The 25,551-nt window shown below is 44.0% G+C and overlaps 5 protein-coding genes across 5 annotated transcripts in view; 1 reads left to right on the top strand and 4 right to left on the bottom strand.

The window, feature by feature from the left end:
- LOC309549119 (uncharacterized protein) overlaps positions 1-25,551 on the top strand; it is a 2,919,967-nt gene that overhangs the window by 227,395 nt on the left and 2,667,021 nt on the right. The gene's annotated exons all lie outside the window — the stretch shown is intronic.
- Positions 1-25,551, bottom strand: part of LOC309549117 (uncharacterized protein) — a 4,285,597-nt gene that overhangs the window by 1,703,686 nt on the left and 2,556,360 nt on the right.
- The window catches only part of LOC309549127 (uncharacterized protein), a 193,389-nt gene that overhangs the window by 14,174 nt on the left and 153,664 nt on the right, over positions 1-25,551 (bottom strand). The gene's annotated exons all lie outside the window — the stretch shown is intronic.
- Positions 1-25,551, bottom strand: part of LOC309549123 (uncharacterized protein) — a 275,016-nt gene that overhangs the window by 176,693 nt on the left and 72,772 nt on the right. The gene's annotated exons all lie outside the window — the stretch shown is intronic.
- The window catches only part of LOC309548690 (uncharacterized protein), a gene marked incomplete at both ends in the record, with an annotated part of 2,809 nt that continues 707 nt past the window's right edge, over positions 23,450-25,551 (bottom strand). Inside the window, 2 exon segments of the mRNA XM_082248650.1 lie at positions 23,450-23,972; positions 23,974-25,551. The exon segment at positions 23,974-25,551 is cut by the window's right edge and continues 707 nt beyond it. Coding sequence (XP_082104776.1) covers positions 23,450-23,972; positions 23,974-25,551 — 2,101 coding nt within the window.

Genomic DNA, 25,551 nt, shown 5'->3' with positions numbered 1-25,551 from the left:
AGGGGTGACTAGTGCATGTTTTAGAGAGTTGGGAAAGGTGCCAAAACAGAGGGAGAGATTTAGGATGTGGGTTAGAGAGTGTAGAATAAATCCAGAGGGTGGCTGTAGCACTTGTGCGGGAGCAGGGTCCAGGGGGCAGGTGGGAGTTAGAGAAAGGTTTAGCAGCCTCATCAATAGTTGCAGGATTGAATGGGGGAGGTAATGATTGGACATGGGGTGTTAAGTGGGGGATGTATCTGTACATTGGAGATCTCTTCATGAATTGCATCAATCTTATTGTTGAAGTGATTGGTGATCTCCTGGGCAGTGAGTGAGTTGGAGAGTAGAAGAGGACGAAGAAGAGAGTTGAAGGTAGAGAAGCGTTGTCTGCTTGGCAGTGAAGAGGCAAGAGTAGCATTTTCGGAGGGCAGATTTATATTGGTTAAAGTCATTCTGGGACTTAGTCTTACGCCACAGGTGCTTAAGAGCGCAGCTACGTTTTCTGAAATGTAGTTGCGCTCTTAAGCACATGTTGCATAGGGGTAGGTGGGTGAAGTACCTGTTAGGAGCTGCGTAGGTCTGGAAGAGTGAGTCCAGAGAAGACCATCATGGGGGAGGGAAGCAGGAGAAGCAGTGTCGGATTCATGAAGCCAGATTTCAGTAATGGCAAATAAGTTAAAGGAATTTGTGATAAAGAGGTCATGGAGGGAGGTGAGTTTGTCACAGACAGAGCGGGCATTCCAGAGGGCGCAGGAGAAGGGGAGATTGGTTTTGGGAAGAAGAGTAATGGAAGACAAGTTTTGTGGATTGCAGCTGCTGCCAGAAGGTTTAGGGTGATGGGAGCATTGGGCACAGTTATATGATCAGACTATTAAGAGGGCAGAGATTTAAAGATAAGTATCATCATCTGCTGGAGATAAAAGACGTCACAGCGATTATGGAGGAAGAGGATAGACATGAGGGGGGGCAGGGGAGGGCTGGCAGCCTTAGGCCTGAGGGGCAAGTCCAGTCAAGTGGCCCATTGAGCCACCAAATTGAAGGGTCGGGGGGACACATCCTCAGCTCTGAGGGTTTTTAAGCTAGGACAGTGGGACCTGTAGTCCTTCACTGGTTGGGGGAGCAGGGGTGTGCGACACATTCTGAGCTATGAGGGGTTCATGTTGGGACCCGTAGTCCTTCACTTTTAGGGGGTCATATCCCCAAAACTGAAGGACTACAAGTCCCAGCTTGAACCCCTGAGATCTAAGGATTTGACCCCTTAGATTCCCCAGGTTCATGCTGTGACTCGTAGTCCCTCACTAGTTGGGGGGGGGGGGTGCGACACATCCTGAGGTCTGAGGGGTTCATCCTGAGACCTGTAGTCCTTCACTTTTGGGGGGGTCAGATTCTCAAAAGTAAAGGACTACAAGTTACAGCATGAACCCCTCAGAGCTCAGAATGTGCCACCCTGCCCCCGCCCTCTCAACTAGTGAAGGTCTACAGGTCACAGCATGAACCCTGGCTGAGATCTAAGGGTGTGACCTCCTCCTATGCTGCCAGCTCATGCTCCACATGACACATATATTCTAATTCATTTACTGCTCCCGACCAGTGCTGGCACAAGGTCATTCAGTGCCCGGGCAAAGTTGGCAAACTGTGCCCCCCACCACGGGGTGAAAGAGGGTATGGGTCTAGTTGTGGTGTAATGTTTGTAATGTATGCGACATGCGCTGAAATAGTAGCAATGGTACACCACAGTGAAAGAGTATAAAATCAGTGCAGAAACACAGTATGGTGCTAACAGTGGCAAAGAAAAATAAATGTTCCAGTGTCTGTGGTGTCACAAAAAGAAAAAAAAAAGTCCCTGTGTCAGTGGTCTCACTGCAAAAAAAAAAGAAAAATGCCACTGTGGCTGTGATGTCAGTGTGATTGGCATCTATTGCTGGCCTACATGTACAGAATTTTGGTTGTTTGCAAACTGAATGATTATTCATCGTTCAAATGCGAATTGTCCACTAACTGATGTTCATAGTGATCATTTGATAACGATAAAAACATATAAGGTAGAATATTCTTTTTGTTTCGATCAGAACATACACGTATTCATGTTAGTTGAAACGGTAAAGTTTTTGCTTCGGATCCATCGACATTAGCCGGGCCCATGGTCGAAATTGACGGTAAAGTTGGGTTTACTAACGGCACGAATGTCGAAACAACCATTTTCGGCTGAAATTCTGTGCGTGTATGGCCAGCATAAGTCAGTGGGATGGAGGAGGGGAGCTGCGCTCTGAGGTTTACATGGAACTAAAGGGTTCTAGGGCGCTTTAAGGGAGAAAGGGGGGCTGGAAGAATGTGCAGCTATCATTGTTTGTGTTTGAGAGGCAGTGGGGGGTAATATCACCTCCTCACACTGTTTTAATCCTAAAAATACTGACCCTCTGTGCTGCAGCCCTTTGCATTGCACGTGTTTGCAGGGCAGTTGTGGTCCAGGCCCATTCATGGTCTTATGCCAATTAAGTTTTGCCATGTGTACAGCTCTGAGAGATTGCTTATTCAGCTGGGTGTTTGGGGTGGTAAAACCATGGCTCAACCACTTGCTTTTACCTCTCCCCACCTGACTGTGTGAGTGAGCCCTAAGGCCTTCTTTACACTTGTGATTGGGTGGGTAAAAACAGGCGGTTGAGTCATAGTTTTACTGCCCCAACCTGCTGCATTCAATGGGCAGTATAGCCTGCTGAATGCAACTACTTTCAGTGCAGCCCCTGATCAGTGTTTTCTGACAGCGCAGGGTTCTGCTGTCAGAATACAATGTCCTAGCGGGGGATTCCACCCTGTCAGTGGTAATGTGATCTGAGCTTGTGCAAGCGCAGCTCACACCATATTTACAGTCCGCTCTGTGTGCCGCTGTGATGTGACTCCCGTGTGCATGCATGGGAGTGGTGTCACCATGGCCTGGCCATTTAAGCGGCTGAGCTTATGAAGACTGAGCACAAATAGAAGTGCTAGGGAGCTATGTTTGCAGGCAAGTTTGTCATAATATACTAGTATGCAGTGCACACCAGTGCATTATGAAGTCAACATGCAACATGAATTTTGTATTACTTTATGGGGACTTTGCTACCACTTTACTTTAGACTGCATAGAATGTACGAGGCTGTAGGGCAGTTGGAAGAATTGAAAAGTGGACAGGGATGGAAAAGGTTATTTGGACTCCTGTGGAATGCCTATATCTGACACCTGAGCCTGCATGATTGGTGTAATGCTGCTTTATGTGAGAAGATAGCAGATAGACAAGAACAGCAGAAAGGACAAATAGAGGGGGGGTGGGGGGGGGGCAGGGGGGATTGGTGTAGACAGAGTGTTTGATTTACTGCAGGACTGTATCAGTATTTGGGAAGGAGAAGAGCTGTGTAGAGGAGGGAGGGGAAGTGAGGTGGATGGGTTAATTGAGCGATGTAGCAGGACTGATAAGTGCATGTAACTTACCAGGAAGGAATGCAGAGTGTCCCGGAACGACATGAAGGAGGAGATGGATGGGTGCAGTCAGAAAAGAGATAAGGACTGTTCGGTGTGCCTCGAGGAGTTGGGGAATCCAGACTTTGTTAAGAGGGAGAGAATGAGTCACTCCTGTCCTGTCAGTGAGGCAGGAGAATCGGCGTTCAGCTGAAGCTCCCTAGGCGTGGAGGAGGAGGAAGATTCTTCTCCGCTCTGAATGCTGGAGCCTCAGCCTCGCATTCCTCCTCGAGAACATGACGTCACTGGTTGCTAGACGCCAAGCGGCAGGCAATTCTAGCAACCAGTGCAGAAGATACAGACGAGCAGTAGAACAACCAGGTCTCCGCCAGCCGAGTCCCTCTGCAATAAAGTGAAGCTGCTGCTGCTGCAGTAGTGGCCTTTTCTGGGGTACATCAGACCGGCCCAGGGGGAAATTGCCACCCTGCCCCCTGGCCCAGTCCGCCCCTGAGGGGGGGGGGGTTACTGGGTGTAAATAGAAAATAAAATCTTATTACCTCCTCTGCTGCCATCTCCAGCAATGTCTTCTCTCTACTTCCTCCCAACTCACCTCTCACCCGGAACTTCCTGTCTGTATCTGACATCACTTCCTGTCTGTATTCCATAGAGACTTCCTGTCTGTATTCCATAGAGACTTCCTGTTTGGGGAGAAGTGAGATCATCACCTTGTGGAGCTCAGAGGAACTGCAGCCCTGAGAAACATCTCGGCCTTATGCTGTGTGTATGTATTGTATATATTTATAGATGGGTCATCTCCACTCCCACCAAGGGGGATAGAAATATATCACTGCTCGGGGGGAGACATTTTGGCCCCTTTAATTTTGCAGTAAAATTGATTGCAGATTTAGTCATGTAGAACATCTGTTATATGGATACAAAGAACCCCAGCCGAGAGTAAAGGGTGGAAATGGCTCCTGATCCCCAGATTTGGGCAATTATGTCCCCAATATAAATTGAAAAAAACCCGCGCTATGTGTAACAACTCAAATACCTACAAAAATAACTTCTACCGGACTGCTGCTGTAACAAAGGTAAGTATTCCCTTTATCAACTAGAAGAGCATTATGTGTCACAGCGCTGTCCTATTGTGTGTGCACATAAATTATCACAAATACACTAAAATATGTGGACAGGGGCAGAAAAAGGGGTGGGCAGGAGGGGGGCTGCAGTTTGTCATCTTTGCCCTGGGCCCTGTATCACCTTGTCCCGGCACTGTATGTGGATACCTTCATATATAAAGTGCTAGAAGCTCAAAATAATATTCTCTGCAGATCCACTGCTCCCACTTTACCCCTACTTCATTGATCTTTTGGTGTTTATCAATGGATGAAGTAAACTGAACCATGTGCAAATTTATATACAACATAAAGTGTTTTGTGCTCAAGATGCTGTTCCCTGCAGATCCACTGCTCCCACTTTGCACCTACTACTTTAATCTCATAATATTTGCTGCTATATTAAATAACCTAAAAACCTGTGCAAATCCATGTAATCATACAACATTTTGTACTCAATATAGTGTTCTCTGCAGGTCCACTGCTTCCACTTTGCATCTACTTCTCAAAAAAAAAAGTCCACAAATGAATGAAAAGTTGATAAGGTGTGAAAGTGCTCTGTGCTCCAAACTGTGCCAGCTGTAGTGTAACCACGCCTTCTTCCACCTCTTACACATGTGATGGCGAGGGCGCCCCCTTAGTAGCGCTTCCCCACTCACCAGAGCAATATGACTCCCAGCTTTTCAGCTACCAGAGTCACAAACATCCTTCACACTCTCCTCACCTCCGATGGCAAAGGAACTGGATCCTCCTCGATCACTCCTGCAAGTCTGCTGCGCTTTCTGTCAGTCTCCATCCTAGACTCGGCTTCCTCCTCTGACCGCTGTTCCAGCAGGAGCTCCGCCTCTTCATACACACTCAGGGAGGAGAGAAAGGGGAAGGATATACAGTACATACACACACAGCACAAGGTTGTGTTCACACTACCAGACGGTTCTCAGGGCTGCAGTTCCTCTGATCTCCACAAGGTGGTGATCTCACTTCTACCCAGACAGGAAGTCTCTATGGAATACAGACAGGAAGTGATGTCAGGTACAGACAGGAAGTGATGTCAGATATAAATAGGAATTCTGGGGGGAGAGGTGAGTAAGGAGGAAGTAGAGAGGAGACGTTGCTGGAAGTGGCAGCAGAGGAGGTAATAAGATCTTATTTTCTATTTACACCCAGTAACCCCCCTGTCATGTCCCTCCTCTTCCTCCATAGTCACTGTGACGTCTTTTATCTCCAGCAGATGATGATACACACATATATAGTGTGGAAACCTAGATTAACCCCTTCAGGATCATAACAATACCCCACTTACGGGGCCGGAACATTCTCCTCATTCTTATTTCTCGATTAGTCTTTTTTTTAAACAACTTAGTTGACTTGTATTAGGTGTGGGGGGGGGGGGGGGTTGTTTAGACATGAAAATAATCTTATTTGTCCCTCTTTACCAGCAGATCAAAAACTAGCAAAAAATACTTTGTGATCTGTCAAGCCAAAGGTAAGAGACTTCTGGATGAAAACAACACTAAACTGAATGTTCCTCTGTGTAATCCCACCGGGGTCCATTCTTCCCTCATATTATCCCCCATACATCCCTATCCTAATATTGTACAACCAGTACATTCCACATCATTCTCTCTCATCAATTATTGGTTTACAGGGAAACCTGTATAGATCACATGACCAATGAGGATGGAGGAGGACCGGAGTCACATGACTGAGAAGATACTAAACCTCACCCTGGAGATCATCTACCTGCTGACCGGAGAGGTGAGGAGGATTCTGGGAGGTCACATGACATCACTCTTATCTCTATTAATAAAACACAAACCTGACCGGAGAGGTGAGGAGGATTCTGGGATTCTAACATGATATTCCTATTGGTTCCTCAATACAGAGATTTCCTCTTCTGAAGTCAGGTGATCATATGACCATCACAGTGCCTCCATGTGACTCCCTAAAACCTGAGAGACACAACATGCAGAAGATTCTAGAAGTCACCAAGAAGATGATGGAGCTGCTGACAGGAGAGGTGAGCGGTGCTGGGAATTCTTTTTGTAATTTTATTTTTATTGAATTTCCCAAAAATAAAGAAGTTACATCCATTGTATTTCATAACACAGGCAATGAAGAGGGTATATAGATATTACACCATGAAGAGGGTATATATAGATATTACACCATGAAGAGGGTATATAGATATTACACCATGAAGAGGGTATATAGATATTACACCATGAAGAGGGTATATAGATATTACAGCTTGTAATAGCCAATAGACATACAGCATACTTGGACAGTATATGCAGTAAACTGAAATAAGTCAGAGGAACCCTCAAAGTTCTGGATAGAACATGGAGATGTTTGGCCATCTGATGGACATGTCTGAGTTTGGTGGTTGCCAGGAGAACGGTATTTGCCTGACTGCTTTGTGCCAAGAAGAGTTGAAGTTGTTATAGCTGCAAAGGGTGGAGCCAACTCAATACTGAACCCTACAGACTGAGACTGGGATGCCATTAAAGTTCATGTGTGTGTAAAGGCAGGCGTCCCAATACTTTTGGCAATATAGTGTAAGTGAAGGTTTTCAGTAACCGGGAGCACCTGGTATAATAGTTTGTAGATGGAGGATATGAGGTGTGGTTGGTGTGGGACTTGGATTCATATGTGTTTGAATTTGGTTGGTCGGTGTAAAGCTAATGATGGAGGGGGGGGGGGGTGGAGAAAAATGCTTCCATTGAATATAAGAGGTAAAGAGGTTATTGGGAATATGGAGCTTAGTGTGGAATTCCTCAAAGGGTCTGAGTTTTCTTGTAACCAAACCTACAAAATGACGCAACTATAAGGAGAATTATCTGCAGGACTGTGAAAACAACAGCCAGGTATATTAAGAGGAAAAGGACCGCCCGCCGTCTATTTATGTCGCTACTTTGACATTAAATACCGGAGTTATGGTAACAGATAGCAGATAGCTGCCATAACCCCGGTATTTTCTTACACAGCCAGCGGTTCTCTTTCACATAAAAATGGTCCCAGCGGTGGATTCACCATGTGATCACTTTTATGGGTGGTGGGAGAGGTGTCCCCCCCCCCCTCCCACTGCTTCCCGGTAATTTTACCCACTTACTGGAGCTGTCGGTAGCGGGGAAAACAATCCGATCCTTTTGCCTGATGGGCAGGAAGTCGAGTGAGGGCAAGATGGCCCCCCACTCCACTCTATGCTCTTGGAGGACCAGAGCGACATCATATGTCACTTCTGCCCAACAACCTTAAAGGGCCAAATTTATTTATTTATTTGCTTTTAAGTGTAAATGTGAGATGTGAGGTCTTTTTAACCCCAAATCTCACATTAACCACTTCTGACCCCCTTAATGACCAGGCCATTTTTTTACGATTCGTCACTGCGTTACTTAAACTGACAATTACGCGGTCATGCGAAATTGTACCCAAATAAAATTGATGTCCTTTTTTTCCCACAAATAGAGCTTTAGTTTGGTGGTATTTGATCACCTGTGCCATTTTTTTTTTTTTGGCGCTATAAATAAAAAAATAGAGACAATTCTGAAAAAAAACCAATATTTTTTACTTTCTGCTATATAACATTCCCAATACAAAAAAATGTAAAAATTAAATGTTTTCATTATTTTTGGCCAATTTGTATGATGCTACATATTTTTGGTAAGAAAAAATCCCAATAAGTCTAAATTGGTTGGTTTGCGCAAAACTTATCACGTCTACAAACTAGGAGAAATATTTATGTCATTTTTTTTTTTTTTTACTAGTAATGGCAGTGATCAGCGATTTTTAGCAGGACATTGTTGGAGACAGATCGGACCCCTAACTGACATTTTTGACACTTTTGGGGGGACCAGGGACATTACTACAGTAATCAGTGCTAGAAATATGCACTGTCACTGTAATAATGACACTGGCAGGGGAGGGGTTAACACCAGGGGCGATCAAAGGGTTAAATGTGTCCCTAAGGGGTGCTTTCTAACTGTGTGGAGGATGGGCTTGCTGAATGAACGCGGAGACCTGTGTTCATAAAAAAGAGGATCCCTGTGTTCATTACTAACAGAACAGCGGTCTGTTCTGTCTCTGCGGGGAGCGATCACAGGTGCCCGACAGACATTGCAGCCGCCGGACCCGCTGATTGGCTCCCCCTGTAGCCAATCGGTGCATGCGCACGCCCCCACTAGCAGTCCCGCGAAACGACGCACAGGTACATCATTTCTAGTGACAAAGCCAATCTGCTGCAGTATAAGTACAGCGGCTGGTTGGCAAGTGGTTAACATTAATAATTATATTTTATTATTTATTATTTTTTATTATTATCATGATATTAGTTTGTTCTTAGAATATGCACAATTTATTAACTATGCACAAGCAAATATTCACCTTTTTATTTTTTATTATGTTCTCTTTCTAATTGATATGACGATATTTTGTACATTTGTGATTATACTGTAGAGTTTGTATTTGATGGCAACTGACTCAATGGCAGCCATAAGCATTGATCGGTTAAGTGGCATCCAGATCTGCATAGCTCCGCCCACTCCCCGCCCCTCTATTGGGACACATACATCTTAAATACCCCAGTTGTCTTTATCCCCATGACTTGATAAAGCGCATGCACGCAAAACACGTCATCACGGCAACTTTACAAGCTTGCGTTCCATGCTGGGAACCCGAGGTTTCCTCTGGTTCTTCCTGCTCCTGCCCACTGGCCGACCGTGACGTCATCCGAGCGCGCTGCTGTGCTCAGTCTGGTTCCCTGAGTGTCAGTATCGTATTTCCCAGGGCTCTTTGATTGGCGCCTCTCTATCAGCCCTCACCGCAGTGCTGGATGACCCTTCCATTAATGCCCAGGGACCTTTTGCAGTGGTATTGTTGGCTTTTTCATTAACTTGACTGTTCTTATCCACCACATTGTGGGTAATAAACTGTTGTGAGACTTTTACCCTTAATAGACCTGGCTGCTGTTTTCACAGTCCTGCAGATAATTCTCCTCCTAGTGACCACTGGGGGCGCCTAGCGTGGTCTTTTGTTTTGTGTACGCCTGTATCTTGCACTATACAAAGTGTATTTGACAGCTGCATAGGTTTGTCCTGGTCTTCCCATGAATCCATCTATGATCTGTACCCTCAGCGCTCGGTATACATGTTTGTTTAAAATGACGCAACTAAAATCTATTGGCTTCGGCCCAGGGCAGGATCCTTCCATAGGACAGGGAGTCTGGGATGGAAGGATTATATAAAAGGTTAAGCAGGAGAGAACATGGTGAAGAGAGAAAATACCGTGTGCAACATTTTTTCCATATGGACAACATAAATAGCATAGGGGAGGAGGATTGTTTCAGTGGAGAGGACATGGTGGAGTCAGCTGACCGTAATAAAGGGCATGGGTGAGTGGGGTAGATAAGCCCAAATTCTATTTCAGACCAGCGACTGGGTGGGTGATGGACAGACCAGGACATAAAAGTGTGGAGGTGGGAGGCATAATAATAATTTAACCACTTCCCATCGGAAGGCCGTCATATGATGTCCTGGACTTGAAGTGGTGATATCTGGATGATGGGTGCAGCTGCAGGCATCATCCAGATATTTTTCTTTTCAGCCAGCAATTCCCTATCTTGTAGAAGCCCTAGCTGGTCATGATCCACTTGATTTACAGGCTGGGGGGGGGGGGATTTCCTCCCCCTCTCCTGCTGCCCTCCAGTGCCATAGAGCTGACCATAGAATGGATGGTCCCCGGCCATCTCTATGCTCCTGGGAGGCTGAAAGCAACATTATGACATCACTTCTGGTGCTGTCAGATGTAAACACTGCCAGTTTTTCATCCTGGAATGCAGAGATCAATGTTTTATTTATCTCATGCTTTCCCGGGTAGAGGAGATATCTGGGGTCTACGTGACCCCAGATTTCTCCATAAAGAGGACCTGTCACGCCTTATTCCTATTACAAGGGATGTGTACATTTCTTGTAATAGGAATAAAAGTGATCAAAAAAAATAGTTGGTGTACAAATAATAAAAAAAATAATAAATAATAAAAAAGTTTTTAAAGCACTCCTGTCCCCTCGTGCTCGCACGCAAAAGCAAACGCATACGTAGGCTGCGCCCGCATATATATATACGATGTTCGGACCACACACGTGAGGCATCGTTGTGACCGATAGAGGAAGAGCAATAATTCTAGCACTAGACCTCTTCTGTAACTCTAAACAGGTAACCTGTAAACATTTGGAAAGCATCGCCTATGGATATGTGTTTGATATCTAATTACTCGGCATAACATCATCTTATTTATTGTACAAAAATTGGGTTACAGTATCTATGGTGAGTTTTTTTTTTTTTTGCATTAAAATTCATTAAAGTGTATTTTTTCCCAAACAATTGTGTTTGAAAAATTGCTGCGACCGCCATTTTATTCTCTAGGGTCTTTGCTGAAAATATATATTTTTATTGTGTGGAGTTTCTAAGTAATTTTTTAGCAATGAAATGATGATTTTGACATGTAGGAGAGAAATGCCAGAATTGACCCGGATGGGAAGTGGTTAACAGGTCAGGTGCTCCCAGACCGCCCCTAGATCTCAGCCAAAGCAAAGTGGATTGTGCTATGCGATGGGACTTATGGTGCCATATAAATGTAACAAAGGTACTTTGCAGCAATTTCAGCAGAGAAAGAGGGACTTGGACCGGGAGAGTCTCCAATAGGTACAGCAGTTTGGGGAGGAACCACATTTTGAGGACATTTACCGTGCCTAGCCAGGAGATATTATACAGTAAGCATCCCATTGTTTCAGGGATAAATGTATGTCATGAAATAAAGAAGGAAGGTTAGCTTAGTATAATGAGGAGAAGGTGTCACATGAATAACGAGGTATTTGAGGGAACAGGTACACTAGTGATAGGAGTAAGCGGATTGTAAGGTGCCCAGAGTTGTGGGAGAAATGTTGATAGAAAGATCCTCGATCTTAAGCTGGATACACACTATACAACTTTTGTGGTTAGATTTCCTTCAGATTTACCTTTTTCTATGTAGTGCAAGGGCCTGCCAGATTGCATACAAATTGAAAGTGTTTAGGTTTGACCTCATGTTATATGGTTTTGGTAAATCTAAAGGAAAAAGACTTCAGAAAATCTTATAGTGTGTTTGGCCCTTTAGAAGTATTAATCTTATACCCCGGCAGTGTACTCAGGTAGATGAGTGACAATTATTAGTAGTTATAATTTATACACAGCATACAATGATTGTTTTATTATATATTCAGAGTGGAAACCTCGGGGATGATAATATTGATGTTAAAGAAGAGTATAAAGAGGAGGATGAGGAGTATGGAGTGATGGAGGAGTTTTCAGAAGGACACAAGGATATGATGGAGACACCTAATACCAGGAACCCACCAGAGAGATGTCCCCGTCCTCTGTATTCCTGGGATTCCACACAGGAAGGTCACACCATCCCCCCACTGTTACAAGGTTGGTGCGATGGAGTATCTAGAACATGGACTTGTGGGAATGATGTGTGGATTTTTTATGTGAGCTTATATTTTACAGATGATTTTTCTCTCATTTTCTTTAGAGTGAAGATCTGATAGATATAAAAGCTGAGGTTAAAGCAGAAGAAGAAGAGACGTATGTGAGGGATGATCAGCAGTCTATGGAGGAGGATGGAATAACAGGGACATTTATAGAGGAGGACACTCCTACAGAGATCAGAACAGGTGGGTCATTAACACTAAATACATTCCTCCACCCATACTGCTCTCTGATTGGTCCAGAGTGCCCAGGTCTAGCAAGATCTCTGATGGCAATTTTCCCAGATTTGCTTGCTCTGATATTTGCTGGCTGTGCTGGGTGGAGGGATATGTCTGTATAGTCTCACACCCAAGTCACTGAGTGCAGTCTCAGGAGACGGGAGGCAGCGGTGTGGGACCTCTGCAGCTTGTCTCATGTAAACATTTAAGCTTCTACTGATTACTGAATACCAATATTATGAGTCCTGACCCTTACACTGTATAATTTATATTGTACATTACATACTCCTGATCCCTGCACTATATTCTCTATGTTGTACATAAATCTGATACTGTATAGAACTAACTTTTGTATCCTATATAATAAGTTGTACATTACATAGGCTTTACTTCTTTTGCATCCATTTTCTACCAGCTGGACATTTTATATCTGATGATCTGATTGGAGGACAGACTTTTACATGTTGATAATAATGTGATAACATCCTCAGACTTTGGAACCTTAAACAGAAAGTGATAATGAGGGAGGAGTCAGTAACCCAATGATAGTGATCTTCAGGATCAGTCCAGTCTTCATCTTGGTTGTTCTCCCCCCATCCTCACTCTCTGACCTCTGGCGGGGAGCTCAGCCCCGCTGTTATTCATGACTAAATCATGGACTAAATAAGGAAGTGCAGAACTTCTTGTGTTGGGAAGATGGCAATGAGTGATAGAGGGGGAGGGGACACTCCTATAATCCCCTCATCACTGTCACTCCTATAAAAGACAGTTCTCGTTGTTTCCTCACTCTCTGACTAAGGTCCATGAATAAAGAAATGAACTGGTAGGAGATCAGAGGATCCATTTACTAGTTACCTTGAGGGCGGAATTGTAAGATCCTCAGAGACAAAGCTGCCTGATGTGGGCGGAGTCCTGGTTTAGGGGAACCAATCTGCTGATGTCTAGTAATAATCTTTTTATTTCTATTTTAGTAGATGGACGGGAGATGAGGAAAACCTCAGAGGATTGTCTCACTTGAGTCTCCAGACTGTAAAGTAGAAGATGAGGACATCACACACTATAGTCCAGGAAAAAACCCGGCTACCTCAAATGTCCATCCGGCACCACACAGTGTAGATGGACCATCGTATTCCTCTTATCCTGAGGAACCTCAGACTGTGAGGGATGGTGCCGGACCATCGTATTCCTCTTATCCTGAGGAACCTCAGACTGTGAGGGACGGTGCCGGACCATCGTATTCCTCTTATCCTGAGGAACCTCAGACTGTGAGGGACAGTGCCATCCTTCCAACAGATAAGAGGTTTTTCTGTACTAAGTGCGGGGAGAGTTTCCATTTTAAATGCAATCTTGATGTGCACAAAAGATCTTGCACAGGTGAGAAGCCGTATTCCTGTCCTGAGTGTGGGAAATGTTTTTCAGACAAGTCCAATCTTTACCCACATCGGAGATTACACACAGGGGAGAAGCCATATTCCTGTGATGAGTGCAGGAAATGTTTTGCAAGAAAGTCCCATTTTATCACGCATCAGAGATCTCACACGGGGGAGAAGCCGTATTCCTGTCCTGAGTGCGGAAAATGTTTTTCAGACAAGTCCATTCTTTACAAACATCAGAGATCGCACGCGGGGCAGGAGCCACTTTCCTGTTCTGAGTGTGGGAAATGTTTTTCACAGATGTCCAGTCTCGCCAGACATCAGAAGTCTCACATGGATGAAAAGACTTATTCATGTCCTGAGTGTGGGAAATGTTTTCCAACAAAAAGATATTTTGTCATTCATCAGAGATGTCACACGGGGGAGAAGCCATATTGCTGTCCTGAGTGTGGGAAATGCTTTTCACAGAAGTCCATTCTTAACACACATCAGAGATCTCACACGGGGGAGAAGCCGTATTCCTGTTCTGAGTGTGGGAAATGTTTTTCACAGAAGTCTCATCTTTGCAATCATCAGAGATCTCACATGGGGGAGAAGCCATATTCCTGTCCTCGGTGTGGGAAATGTTTTTCACAGAAGCCCCATCTTAAAGGAGTAGTCTGAAGCCCCATTCCACAAAATGCCAGAATTTAGCCAATTGAAATACCTTTTCAATGTCGCCACTTTTAATAAAATCGGCCCAGCGGTTATTCTTTTATTCACTCCCGAAGATTTCAGCACTTCCTGGTTTTCTTCTATGGCAGCCATGCTAAAACTACCTCTCCCAGCATGCCCACTCATCTCTTCCTGTAATCTCCTGCCCTCCCCCTGTGACTCCTCTGCTCGGCCCCCTCCCTAAATTATAATATTACACGCCCCCTTCTCTCTAACCTATTTCCCTATCCCCGCCTCTTAAAAAACGTCCTATTCTATTGGCTTGCCGAGCTCCAATGAGCTTTCGGCCGCCTCTGCGTGTGTCATTCTTGTTTTCCCAGGATGCTCCCCTCTGCTCTTCTTTTCGGGTGCATGCATGGGACGTCAGTTTCGTTATTTCCCGGGGTGCTCTACAACCAGGATGCTAACGCAGGACCACAGAGAGGTAACCAGGACATCCCTGTCCCCCAGTCTGTCCCCCAGCCAGTCTGTCCATCTGTCCCCCAGCCAGTCTGTCCATCTGTCCACCTGCCAGTCTATCCATCTGTCCCCCAGCCAGTCTGTCCATCTGTCCTCCAGCCAATCTGTCCACCTGCCAGTCTATCCATCTGTCCCCCAGACAGTCTGTCCATCTGTCCCCCAGCCAGTCTGTCCATCTGTACACCTGCCAGTCTGTCCATCTGTCCACCTGCCAATCTGTCCATCTGTCCCCCAGCCAGTCTGTCCATCTGTCCACCTGCCAGTCTATCCATCTGTCCCCCAGCCAGTCTGTCCATCTGTCCCCCAGCCAGTCTGTCCATCTGTCCTCCAGCCAATCTGTCCATCTGTCCACCTGCCAGTCTATCCATCTGTCCCCCAGCCAGTCTGTCCATCTGTCCTCCAGCCAATCTGTCCATCTGTCCACCTGCCAGTCTGTCCATCTGTCCCCCAGCCAGTCTGTCCATCTGTCCCCCAGCCAGTCTGTCCATCTGTTCCCCAGCCAGTCTGTCCATCTGTCCTCCAGCCAATCTGTCCATCTGTCCACCTGCCAGTCTATCCATCTGTCCCCCAGACAGTCTGTCCATCTGTCCCCCAGCCAGTCTGTCCATCTGTACACCTGCCAGTATGTCCATCTGTCCACCTGCCAATCTGTCCATCTGTCCCCCAGCCAGTATGTCCATCTGTCCCCCAGCCAGTATGTCCATCTGTACACCTGCCAATCTGTCCATCTGTCCCCCAGTCAATCTGTCCATCTGTCCACCTGCCAATCTGTCCCCCAGCCAGTATGTCCATCTGTCCCCCAGCCAATCTGTCCATCTGTCCCCCAGCCAATCTGTCCATCTGTCCCCCAGCCAATCTGTCCATCTGTCCCCCAGCCAATCTGTCCATCCGTACACCTGCCAATCTGTCCATCTGTCCCCCAGCCAGTATGTCCATCTGTCCACCTGCCAATCTGTCCATCTGTCCCCCAGCCAATCTGTCCATCTGTCCCCCAGCCAATCTGTCCATCTGTCCCCCAGCCAATCTGTCCATCTGTCCCCCAGGCAGTCTGTCCATCTGTCCCCCAGCCAATCTGTCCATCTGTCCCCCAGCCAATCTGTCCATCTGTCCCCCAGCCAATCTGTCCATCTGTACACCTGCCAGTATGTCCATCTGTACACCTGCCAATCTGTCCATCTGTACACCTGCCAGTATGTCCATCTGTACACCTGCCAATCTGTCCATCTGTCCCCCAGCCAGTCTGTCCATCTGTCCCCCAGCCAGTCTGTCCATCTGTCCACCTGCCAATCTGTCCATCTGTCCCCCAGCCAGTATGTCCATCTGTCCACCTGCCAATCTGTCCATCTGTCCCCCAGCCAATCTGTCCATCTGTACACCTGCCAGTATGTCCATCTGTACACCTGCCAATCTGTCCATCTGTCCCCCAGCCAGTCTGTCCATCTGTCCACCTGCCAGTCTATCCATCTGTCCCCCAGCCAGTCTGTCCATCTGTCCCCCAGCCAGTCTGTCCATCTGTCCACCTGCCAATCTGTCCATCTGTCCCCCAGCCAATCTATCCATCTGTACACCTGCCAATCTGTCCATCTGTCCCCCAGCCAGTATGTCCATCTGTCCACCTGCCAATCTGTCCATCTGTCCCCCAGCCAGTATGTCCATCTGTCCACCTGCCAATCTGTCCATCTGTCCCCCAGCCAATCTGTCCATCTGTACACCTGCCAGTCTGTCCATCTGTGCACCTGCCAATCTGTCCATCTGTCCCCCAGCCAGTCTGTCCATCTGTCCACCTGCCAGTCTATCCATCTGTCCCCCAGCCAGTCTGTCCATCTGCCCCCCAGCCAGTCTGTCCATCTGTCCTCCAGCCAATCTGTCCATCTGTCCCCCAGCCAGTCTGTCCATCTGTCCCCCAGCCAGTCTGTCCATCTGTCCCCCAGCCAATCTGTCCATCTGTACACCTGCCAATCTGTCCATCTGTCCCCCAGCCAGTATGTCCATCTGTACACCTGCCAATCTGTCCATCTGTACACCTGCCAGTATGTCCATCTGTACACCTGCCAATCTGTCCATCTGTACACCTGCCAGTATGTCCATCTGTACACCTGCCAATCTGTCCATCTGTACACCTGCCAGTATGTCCATCTGTACATCTGCCAATCTGTCCATCTGTCCCCCAGCCAATCTGTCCATCTGTCCCCCAGCCAATCTGTCCATCTGTCCCCCAGCCAGTATGTCCATCTGTCCCCCAGCCAGTATGTCCATCTGTCCCCCAGCCAATCTGTCCATCTGTCCCCCAGCCAATCTGTCCATCTGTCCCCCAGCCAGTATGTCCATCTGTCCACCTGCCAATCTGTCCATCTGTCCCCCAGCCAGTATGTCCATCTGTACACCTGCCAATCTGTCCATCTGTCCCCCAGCCAATCTGTCCATCTGTCCACCTGCCAATCTGTCCATCTGTCACCCAGCCAGTCTGTCCATCTGTCCCCCAGCCAGTCTGTCCATCTGTTCCCCAGCCAATTTGTCCATCTGTTCCCCAGCCAATATGTCCATCTGTCCCCCAGCCAGTATGTCCGTCTTTCCCCCTGCCAGTCTGTCCATCTGTCCCCCAGCCAGTCTGTCCATCTGTCCTCCAGCCAATCTGTCCATCTGTCCACCTGCCAGTCTGTCCATCTGTCCCCCTGTCTGCCCATCTGTCCCCCTGTCTGTCTGTCTTTCCCCCTCATGCAAGCACCAATCCTTTTTTTTTTTTTTTTTTATTACTATACAGACCAGGATCCCTCAGTTTCACTCCAGTTCTCCTCTACCCATCCCTCATTATTTACCCACTCCCCCCCTTTTTACCCCCTCCTCTTTCTCCCCTACACCATGGTTCCCAGTCCCATCCCCCTCCAATTCATCCCATGTGGTTTCCACAGTACACATCCCACCCACACAAGCAGCAGTAATAAGATGCTCGGCCTTGGGGTTCTTCCTTAACCTCTGCGAAGGGGGTGAGTGGGGCCTCATGTCTAAATTCTGCCTAAGGCCTCACAAAGCCTAGAGCCGCCTCTGCCTGTGGCCGTGTGCCCACGGAGGGTGCTCGGCGTGACACCAGTTCCAAGCGTGTCATAGGTTCGCCATCACTGCTCTAGACTACTCTGGTCGTCCTTCTCACCCATGTATCTCACCATACAACCCATCAAACTTTCATCATTCTACTCACCATATACCACTTTCTAAATCCTCCTTCTCATCATTTACCCTCACCCTATACCACTCTGTCTGTTCTCATCATCCCATACCCTCACCCTATACCACTCTGTCTGTTCTCATCATCCCATACCCTGACCCTATACCACTCTGTCTGTTCTCATCATCCCATACCCTGACCCTATACCACTCTGTCTGTTCTCATGATCCCATACCATCACCCTATACCACTCTGTCTGTTCTCATCATCCCATACCATCACCCTATACCACTCTGTCTGTTATCAACATCCCATACCCTGACCCTATACCACTCTGTCTGTTCTCATCATCCCATACCATCACCCTATACCACTCTGTCTGTTCTCATGATCCCATACCATCACCCTATACCACTCTGTCTGTTCTCATGATCCCATACCATCACCCTATACCACTCTGTCTGTTCTCATGATCCCATACCATCACCCTATACCACTCTGTCTGTTCTCATGATCCCATACCATCACCCTATACCACTCTGTCTGTTCTCATGATCCCATACCATCACCCTATACCACTCTGTCTGTTCTCATCATCCCATACCATCACCCTATACCACTCTGTCTGTTATCAACATCCCATACCCTGACCCTATACCACTCTCTGTTCTCATCATCCCATACCATCACCCTATACCACTCTGTCTGTTCTCATCATCCCTGTATCTAAGCCGACACCTCAGTATCCTTCCTCCTCACCCCTCACCCTATCCCACTCTGTCTGTCCTCAAAACTCGCCCTATACCTTTATAACCCTGCTCCTCAACCTATAACACTCTTTCGGTCCTCTTCACACCTCGTTACTTACAACTTCTACTCACCTCTATTTCTAACCATACAACACTCTGTAATTTCACTGAACATTACCTCCATGTTTTAGTGTTGCACAAACTTTTAAAATTAAAATATTATTAAAAAAATAATATTTTATATCTACAATTTATTTAAATATATAGGATATATACTTTTAATATTTTTTGTTCAGTTTTTTATTTTATTTTTTGAAACAGTCAGAGGAGGAAATAATATTCGACCAGGAGTCTACGGTTACTGAAACTGTCAATACAAGCTCAGAGTGGAATTCAAATGATGTAAGTATATTTAGTATTAAAACGCAAAAATATGTGGGTGTGTGTGTGTGTGTGTGTGTGTGCCTATATACTTCTAAATTTTTTCATATTTATTTCCTATAGGAATCAGAATCCAATGAAGAGGATAATTGGGAAGTAAGAGCTACTCCTGCACCGCGTACTAGAATAGTGTCAGAAAATACGGTAATTAATTTTATATTCATTAATTAAAATATTATTCTTTGTTGTTTTCGATTTGTCTGTAGTATTTTTATGTTATCCCCTATCAAAAGGCTAAGGAACAAGATGAATGATCTGCTCCGGGAACATCAGATATCTCAGTGCAGCACCCGGCATAGTGTGGCAGCCGCTGCTTACGTGGCATCATAGTCATGTCACATAAGGACCCCTCTTTGAATGTGAAATGGACAGGGGCGTGAAGTAAAAGTGCTAATTTCAATACTTTTATCACTACATCTTGCATGTAATATCATGGAGTGTACCATACGTAATGTCACTGTCACTCTTTGTCCCTGAGCCCACTCGCTATTACAAAATTACTGTGGATGTGCTGCATTTTCAAACACTTAGTTATTATTTAAAGGTATATTTTGCGTTGTCAATTTTCCACCCTGTCTGTTTAGACGCAAGATAATTGGATTAAACAGACTATAACATACAGATGAACGTATTATGCAGCGTTAACCCGTCCAATAATTTCAACATATATTATTATCTATATGTGATATTTTTTTTTAAAAAGTTTCATACTGTATTTTAATTATATACTTTTTATTTATTTTCTAGTTCCTTCAAAACCTATTACATCGCCTGCAGTCTCCCATTGATGAAGAGAATCGACTGCATCCCTACTGCTTTCAAAACGACCCTGAATGGGGTCCGGGTGAAGAGCGGCCTGCACCGATCCCTGACCCTGAAGGCAGATGTGGAAGCACTCACTGGTGCCAATGTACATGCTGTCAACCCATGAGTGCAGTTGTAGAAAGTATTTGTTGTTGGGAATTTTCACAAATGAATAACTACAGAGGAGAAAACAAATGTGTTACTTTACACCCTCATTTTGAAATTCAAATACTTTCTACAGCTGCACTCGAGGCCTACACTGTCCTTGTTGACCAGATGTCACAGAGAGAATTTAATCGTGAACTAAATAGGTAAATTTTTTAAATAATTTTTAAATTACAAATTAAAAATTATGTATTTTTCTTGTCTCTTTAAATTTTTAGAATAGCAGAGTAGAGAGATAAGAAGGGAGGGAGCGTAAATTTTGAGAAGCATTTTCTAAAATGATTTTTTTCGGACATGTTTTATTTATGAAGCCCCTATAGTTCTAGAACAGTGTTTCTCAAGCGTGGTCCTCAGGACTCGCTAACAGGTGGTGTTTTCAGGATTTCCTTAGTCTTTCACAGGTGATATAATTGTGATGATGACTGATTCACTGACCATAATTATATCACCTGTGAAAAACTAAGGAAATCATGAAAACATGACCTGTTTGGTGGGTCATGAGGACTGAACTTGAGAAACACTGTTCTAGAACATAAAAAAAAATAATTAAATACTATTTTTTAAACTAAACCTCTTGAGCAACGTATAAACGAGTAAATTGAATCTTAATAGCCCACATTTGTTTCATGACTTTAGCATAAGTACAAATAAATTATTTATTGTTCTATAATATTATTGTTTAATCTTAATTTAGCATTTTTTAAAATAATGTTATCAGAAAAAAACACACATCATTTATAACCCCATCTCTTCTGAGTATTGAAGTACACCGTAAGTGGATGGCTAGTGCACTGCAGGGGGGCGGTAAAAAACTAACAATAGAAGGAGTCAAATTTATAATTGAGAAATATAATTTTCCAATATGCATTTAGGCTGGGTTCACATATGTCTGGAATCCGACATAGGTGAACTCATCTTACATCTCTCCTCAACTGATGACACAATTTATGACAACTTGCCATCTGTTGTATGGCATGTGGCTTCCATTCTTTCAGGGCAATGGACAGGGGAACGCAGCAAGCTACGTTCCCTTGTCCGGTGCCCTCCATCATGTCCAACAATCCAGCATCAGCATTTAGACGCTGGATGATTGTGAAATGTCCCATTGTAATGAATGGCATCATTTCTAGCATCAGTTTCCCTCCGGTGCACGCTGGATGAAAACTGTGCCGGAATACTGCTATATGTGAACCAAGCCTAACAAAGCCCCCGGTTGTGCCAGTAAAATTTTTCCTACCACCCAAAAGGGACACCGTTTAGGAAAGTACACGAGTCACACAATGCAACCAAATTAGAATTGCGAATTTACACCACACTGGCGTTTGACTGATCTATGGAAAAGTGTGCTTTAACATTGAGAAATATGATTTTTAACTTTAAATGCATCCTCTTCAAAACCACAGTAGAACAACTGTGGATTTTAAATGCTCACTATACACAATATTACACTGTGTGTGGGGTGTAGTTTACATAATGTTGGATAAATCGGGCAATTACCTATTTTATGTTCATATAATCAACGCTGCCAATTTGTTATTTTTCAGAAACTATCGATGGATTGCTTATCGTTTTTTTACTGCAATGATTTATGGATTTCTGGGAAAAGGCAACCGTGTTCCGATTCCATCGTGTGTAATAAACGCTGTACGTACCAGATTCCCTGATATGGAAAACCAATACACCGGTTTTCAATGGTACAGTGATTACAATGCTAATAGACCACCTTTTGCTCAGAATTTCTGAACACAAGCCAGCTGTAATAAAAAAAATTATAAAATACATTGTTTACAATTTATTACATATTGTGGATTATTGTTTATAAGTGTTTAATTATAGGACAACCGTCACATATTTAACACCTCACTATCCACATGTTACATAAGATAGTGTGGGGACGCTATTTTATATGATCCCTACCATGCCCTTTTCTGAACAGCCTTTTTTCCACAAGACTATTTATTCTGTATATGCCAATTATACTCTGACTGGCACAGTGTTTTATTCAGCCTAATGTCAATGTGATGTCAGTACCTCATTGGCCTCAGGTAGCTGTAGGGACAGGGAATAAGTAATCATAAGCGTAGCTGAGGGGCAGGAGTGACTCACATCACAGTGTCATTAGGTTGAAGTAAACCCCGCCTGTGCCAGTTATAGTCTAAATTGCATATACTGCAAAAAGTAAAATTGATGGCAAATGTCTAGATGGATAAAGGCAAGTATATGGATTCATTTAAATCACCGTCCCCAACATCATCCACAGTTACCTGTGGATAGTGAGGTAGTCAATATAGGACGGTTTTCCTTAAAAGTATTAAACGATTTACCCATGTTAGTCAGAGAGCATGTCAATATGTATAACCTGACTGTCCTGAGTATAAATAATGGTTAGAGAAGCTGTTATTGTTGACAATTTCACTGTAGCAAATGTTATTGCACTATTAAAAAGGATTATTTGACATATATTGTATTTAATATTTGTTTATGTATAAATAATTATAAATTATTTATATATTATTTATATGTTATTTAATAAAATATATTGATAAAAGTTACTTATATGTGTTATGCATTTAATCTAAACATACCACCCATTTTTTTTTTTCTTTTACTTTGTTATTTTGGTTCTTCTTTAAAATATTATAAAAAAAATTTAAACCAAAAACAATCGAAATAATTTTTTAATAAAGTGACAACATAAAGGTTATGATTTAAAAAAAGAAAGTACTATATATAACATATGGTTATGATTATGAGGTATAAAAACTTAAACTTTTATCAACTTAGAACATTTTTAGGATATCTGTCATCATCATCACCCTTACTAAACCTGTTACACAGTCTTGTAGTGCGGTTGACGATGATTCAAACACGACTTATCCTTCAGAAAAACTTTGCAGCGTCTGGGGAGATATCCTTTTATTTGGTTCTATATCAATCACAGGCTTGGGCCTCTATGGGACTCAGTGACGTCAAGTCTGCCTCATCTGACTACATTATGGGAGCTGCGCATGTGTTGTGCGCAGTCCTCCTTGAAGCCACCTTCTCCCCCCAGCAGACATGACAGGAGGTAGGCAAGAATATTCATTAGTGACGTCACCGAGTAACACTGAGGCACAAGCATGTGATTTACATATAACAAAAAAACATAAGATTTCTTCGAAAATGCTGCAACGTTTTTCATAAGGTAAGTATCGTTTTAATCAGCATCAGCAGCACTATAAGCCTGAGTAATAGGTTTAGTGCAAGTCATGATAATGACAGATGTCCTTTAATATGAATAATGATAGTCCATAGCAAGAATAAATAAGTTTAATTAGTGGAATCTAGACTGGAAGTCTTCAAGTAATGTTGCAGTGTCCGGTTTTGGCACAAGTGCAATGTTGCTTGAAAATGTCCCTCTCTGTGACTCCCAATCTGACAGTGTTGGGTCAATAAGAACTTGGAACACATTGTCCAAAACTTCAGCCATAAAATCTTGACATGTAGGTTCATAGATTGCCTTAACCAACCATGCTCTCCGTGCTTTAGAATAAACAAAGGAGTGTCGTTGAGAGCCCTCTGGTTGACTGACTGCCGATGCTTTTTTGACCGTGGCTTGGATTCGACCAACGTTCCTGTTATGGTCCAAGGCAGCTAATTGTGTTCTGGCAATCATCGAGTCAACAAAAAAGTGTATCCGTTTAGGCCGATATTTTAGACATACACTGTGGTAGATCTCCAATTCACCAGTATGGCAAAAATTCGACAACTGCTTTATGTCCCTCAAAATCACAGGATTCAAACATATCTTGGACAAATGGTTGTGTGCTGGCAACCCTGGAACAAGCCATTTTTTTTTCCTTTTGTTCCTCGGTCAGTTGTGGATGGTAACATTGGGCATATACAGAATTTTCCTCCCACGCATGTTCATTTGCTACATGCCGCACAACTGATTTCCATTTCTCAACCAAGTTCTCTGGGTCTCTTTCACACGTGCGTGAACACCACCATAGGTGGTTTTTGACAGGCTGAATCCATGATAGTAACACCTCTGTATTTTTATTTTTTGCCCCAGTAGCTAACTTATTTCCCACGGATTTTGCCAAATGCCACACATCGAATTGGTGGTCAATATATGGGAATTCCTCTCGCAAATTTTTTCTGATAGATATGTGGCGGTCCGTGGCAATTGTCGAGATATCCATGTTTTTATCAATCAGCTGCTGTAGTGTCTTCCTGAAGGCAATTTTTTCTAATGCCACAGATGAGGTAGTGGGTTCCAACTGTTGGACATGAAAAGCGCAAATTTTTTTGGAATCAGCATCCATCAGTGTATATGTGCAATATTTCGCACTGAATCCTGGTGAGTCATTTTGTCCATCGCCTGTTAGGTATAATGGAGCCCTACCTATATCTTGGAGTAAGTTTTCCTGTTCATTTTTCCAGGTTAGATGTATTCCTGCAAAAATATATTGCTTTTGGTAAGTGAAAAAAGTTGATTTGGATATTATTTTCATGTTCATAATTTTAAACATACTTTCTATTTTGCGGAAACTATTGCCGCTCAGTACAGTGGATGCGGACAACAACAAATTTCCTGCAGGTTTGTTATTGACTGTAGGTTGAGACTTCCATATTTGTCGCACATGACCTTCCGAACACCTCACACTTAAAGAAAACATGCTCCCTAAAAAGTATTTCTTGTAATGCGTCAAATGTCCATGACAATTTCTTTTAACGGAGCAAGGGATCATGCTGATTAGTTTTTTAAAACAAGATTCAAATATGAGAAATTTTAAATCTCTTACAACATCCTCGTTTACATCAAATAGGCATTGAAAATTTTCGTCATGCAATTTTTCCTCCTCATCCTCACTACTCGACTCATCATCTTCATCTGCCTCCTCCTCACATTCTGTTGGATGAAATGAAGTGTCCTCAATATCAATAAAAGTAGAAATGGTTGTTTCAGCATCTTCTATTTCAACTTCATTTTCTTCATCCTCACATGCACGAATTGGCGGAAGTTCTCCTACCATTTCTGGCATTTCTGGAAGCACACTTAAAGTTGATTGCGGGTAATCATCAAAATCTAGAGATGATAACATTTCAGGCTCTTTAGGGTTTGAAAAATAGTTATGTTCTTTTTGAATTTTTATTTTCCTTGAGCCAGCCATAAAATACGTTTTTGATGGTGTAGACGTCAAAGGCTCAAAGGAAGTACTCTGTCTGGCTGTAATTATTTCTTCTTTATCTGTTATTTCATTTGGCATGCTAGTATCTTGAATTAAATGAATATTCGAGCCTGAATCCGCTTGTTCTGGGACAATTGGTGATAGTGGTTTATCCACAAGCCCAGCTATTCCCAAATCAGAATGTTCTGATTGCATAGTATCTTTAGTCAAAACTATTTGAATTGCCTCTGAGACTTCCTCA

The sequence above is a fragment of the Pelophylax lessonae genome (genome assembly GCF_965119305.1).
Source record: "Pelophylax lessonae genome assembly, chromosome: 3".
Lineage (NCBI taxonomy): Eukaryota > Metazoa > Chordata > Amphibia > Anura > Ranidae > Pelophylax > Pelophylax lessonae.
The sequence above is the reverse complement of the archived record's forward strand: the minus strand, read 5'-3'. Positions and strand labels throughout refer to the sequence as shown.